At 53.2% G+C, this 2,462-nt stretch overlaps 1 protein-coding gene across 1 annotated transcript; it reads right to left on the reverse strand.

Annotated features, from left to right (window-relative positions):
- Window positions 1-318: 318 nt before the first annotated feature.
- Window positions 319-2,091, reverse strand: LOC119352015 (exopolygalacturonase-like). Its single transcript, XM_037618768.1, has 3 exons — window positions 1,939-2,091; window positions 1,479-1,793; window positions 319-1,195 (listed from the first exon to the last, which is right to left on the reverse strand). Exons 1-3 carry the CDS (start codon window positions 2,089-2,091, stop codon window positions 458-460), a joined length of 1,206 nt encoding a protein of 401 aa, XP_037474665.1. The 3' UTR covers window positions 319-457.
- Window positions 2,092-2,462: the final 371 nt, after the last annotated feature.

The raw sequence follows: 2,462 nt of genomic DNA on the forward strand, positions 1-2,462 counted from the left end.
GACTTGACCAACCTAGCCGGTAAGCTTCATGGCGAATTTGATGGCCGGGTGAAGGTTTGTTTAACTTTGAGTATATGACGAGCCACTAATCCACTATTACAATTGGTAATTATTAAGTTAGAGATCCTCTTCCAGTAGCCTCGTGTGTATTACTTCCTATGTTCCTAAATATAAGTCTTTTTAGGCATTTCAAATGAACTATAATATATGAATGTATGTAGATATATTTTAAAGTGTAGATTCACTCATTTCGCTCTGTATATAGTCATTTATTGAAATCTCTAAAAAAATTATATTTGGGAACGGAGGGGGTAGAACTGACTTATTGTGAACTAAATATAATTATTTCGTGGTCCTATATATAAGCAACAAAGAAACAACAAAATCGTCTAGAAAACGCTAGCTAGTTAGATAGATAGAAGAAGAAAAAGGAAACCCAATTGGGCGTACGTCTAGTCTAGACGCATGGCTTTGGGTGCTGGTAGCCAACGTAGGTGGCATTGGCGTTCTCGCAGTGTGACAAGGTGCCTGCCTGTCCGTTGTAGATGAGGTCGACGTTCTGCAGCACGACGCCGTGGCACGGCACGCCGCACCGGAGCAGCACGGCCACGGGCAATGTCGACGTGCCCTTGATGTTCTTGAACTTAATGTCCTCGAGGGTGACCCCGGAGACGTACCTGTGCTCGCAGTTGTAGTAAGGGCAGTACTTTTGGTCGATGATGATGGGGGTCTGCACGTCCTTCATCACCATGTTCTCGAACAGCATGCGCGCGGCGAGGCTTTTGGTAGGGGAGTTCTCCCACGTCTTGATGCGGACGCCGTTCATGGTGCCATGGAAGGTCATGTCGGTGACGTGGATGCTAGTGACGTCGCCCTCACCGACGTAGCGGCCGAGGCTACCAACGCTCATGCCGTGGCCTGGGCCGCAGTGGACACGGGCGATGTATATATTGTGGTTCCCCTGGCCGATGGAGATGCAGTCGTCGCCGGTGCCGATGCGGGAGTCGGAGATGATCACGCCGGTGTTCCGCTCGATGTGGATGCCGTCCGTGTTAGGGCTGTTCTCGGGCGCATGGATCCGGAGGTTGCTCATCCTCATGTTGTTGTTGTGCAGCAGCGCGATGTGGAAGAACTTGCTGTTCACCGAGGTGATGTCGCGCACCACCGTGTTCTGGTTGTTCAAGAACATCACACTCTGCACGCCATCCATTTAGACATTTTAATCGTCAGATCAGATGTTATTATAACTAAATAGTTGATTCTCACTAACATATTTATCTCAACATGCAACCGTGTCATCTCATCACGCCATGAAAAATGGCCCACCTCAACACGCAACATGCATGCAAAATTAAAAGTCAAATGTTTTACTTATGTTATTCTCATCAATCATACTCAATAAGTATTTTGTAATTGCATGTGTGTTTCGTTTTAGTAGTTTTCATGTTGTAACATGCATGGGTGGATAGGATACTCACGGTGGGAAGGACTTTGCAATCCTTTCGGACGGGACACTTGTTAAATGGCCAGGAGGCGGCGCCCTGGCCGTCGATGACGCCGCCGTTCTGGCCGACCACGGTGAGGTTTGTCACCCACCCGAACTCAATCCAGTCATTGCCAAAACGCTTCAGATCCGTTGCCGCCATGAGCACCCCCTGGAGCAAGAAGGTGATGGCGAGGGCCTCGCAGGGGCCGTGGAAATGCGCGGGCCCGATGTAGTAGGTCCCCGGCGGGATCACCAGCGTCACCGTGCCAGGCGTCCCGCACGCTTTCTTCCATGCCGCCACCAGCGCCTGCATGCATGCGCGCCGCCAACATGAATCGCACGCACGTATGGATATCGATCGATCGAGCACAACGTAGATCATACCATACCAACGAAGAAGGGAACAAATTAGACGATCAATCTATGGAGGAAACGAACACGCACGCACGTACCTTGGTATCGTCGTCGACCCCGTTGCCTTTAGCGCCGAAGTTCTTGGCGTCGTAGGTGGTCACGTTCTCGGCCTCGGCCGCGGACACGCAGAGAGAGAGGACGCAGAGCAGCGCGTTGACGGCGACGGCCAGCGGGCGCGGCCGCGGCTCCATGATCGACTTGGCTGGTGAGCGAGCTCGCCTCCTCACCCGCAAGGCGCGCGACCCCGGCTAGCTAGCGGAGAATGAGATCCTGTGTCGACTCGACTTGGCCAGCTACTTAGCTCCTCCTAGGTGAGCAGCACGCCGTCTGCGCAGTTTAGGGCATGCCGGCGTCGATCGGCTTGGGGCAGTTGGGCTGTGCCTGGATCACGGCGGAACTGGAGACTGGAGAGCAGCGACGTGCGGACGTGCGGATGCGTATACGAGCCCGCGGGGGGCGCGCGGGAGCGCTGGCGCGCCTCACGCGTGGCGTACGAGGGCGGACCCAGCGACTGAAATCTTCGGATCTGGTCTCTAAACATAGAATCCCTGCACACCCTATC

This window comes from Triticum dicoccoides, chromosome 2A, assembly GCF_002162155.2.
Source record: "Triticum dicoccoides isolate Atlit2015 ecotype Zavitan chromosome 2A, WEW_v2.0, whole genome shotgun sequence".
Taxonomy (NCBI): Eukaryota; Viridiplantae; Streptophyta; class Magnoliopsida; order Poales; family Poaceae; genus Triticum; species Triticum dicoccoides.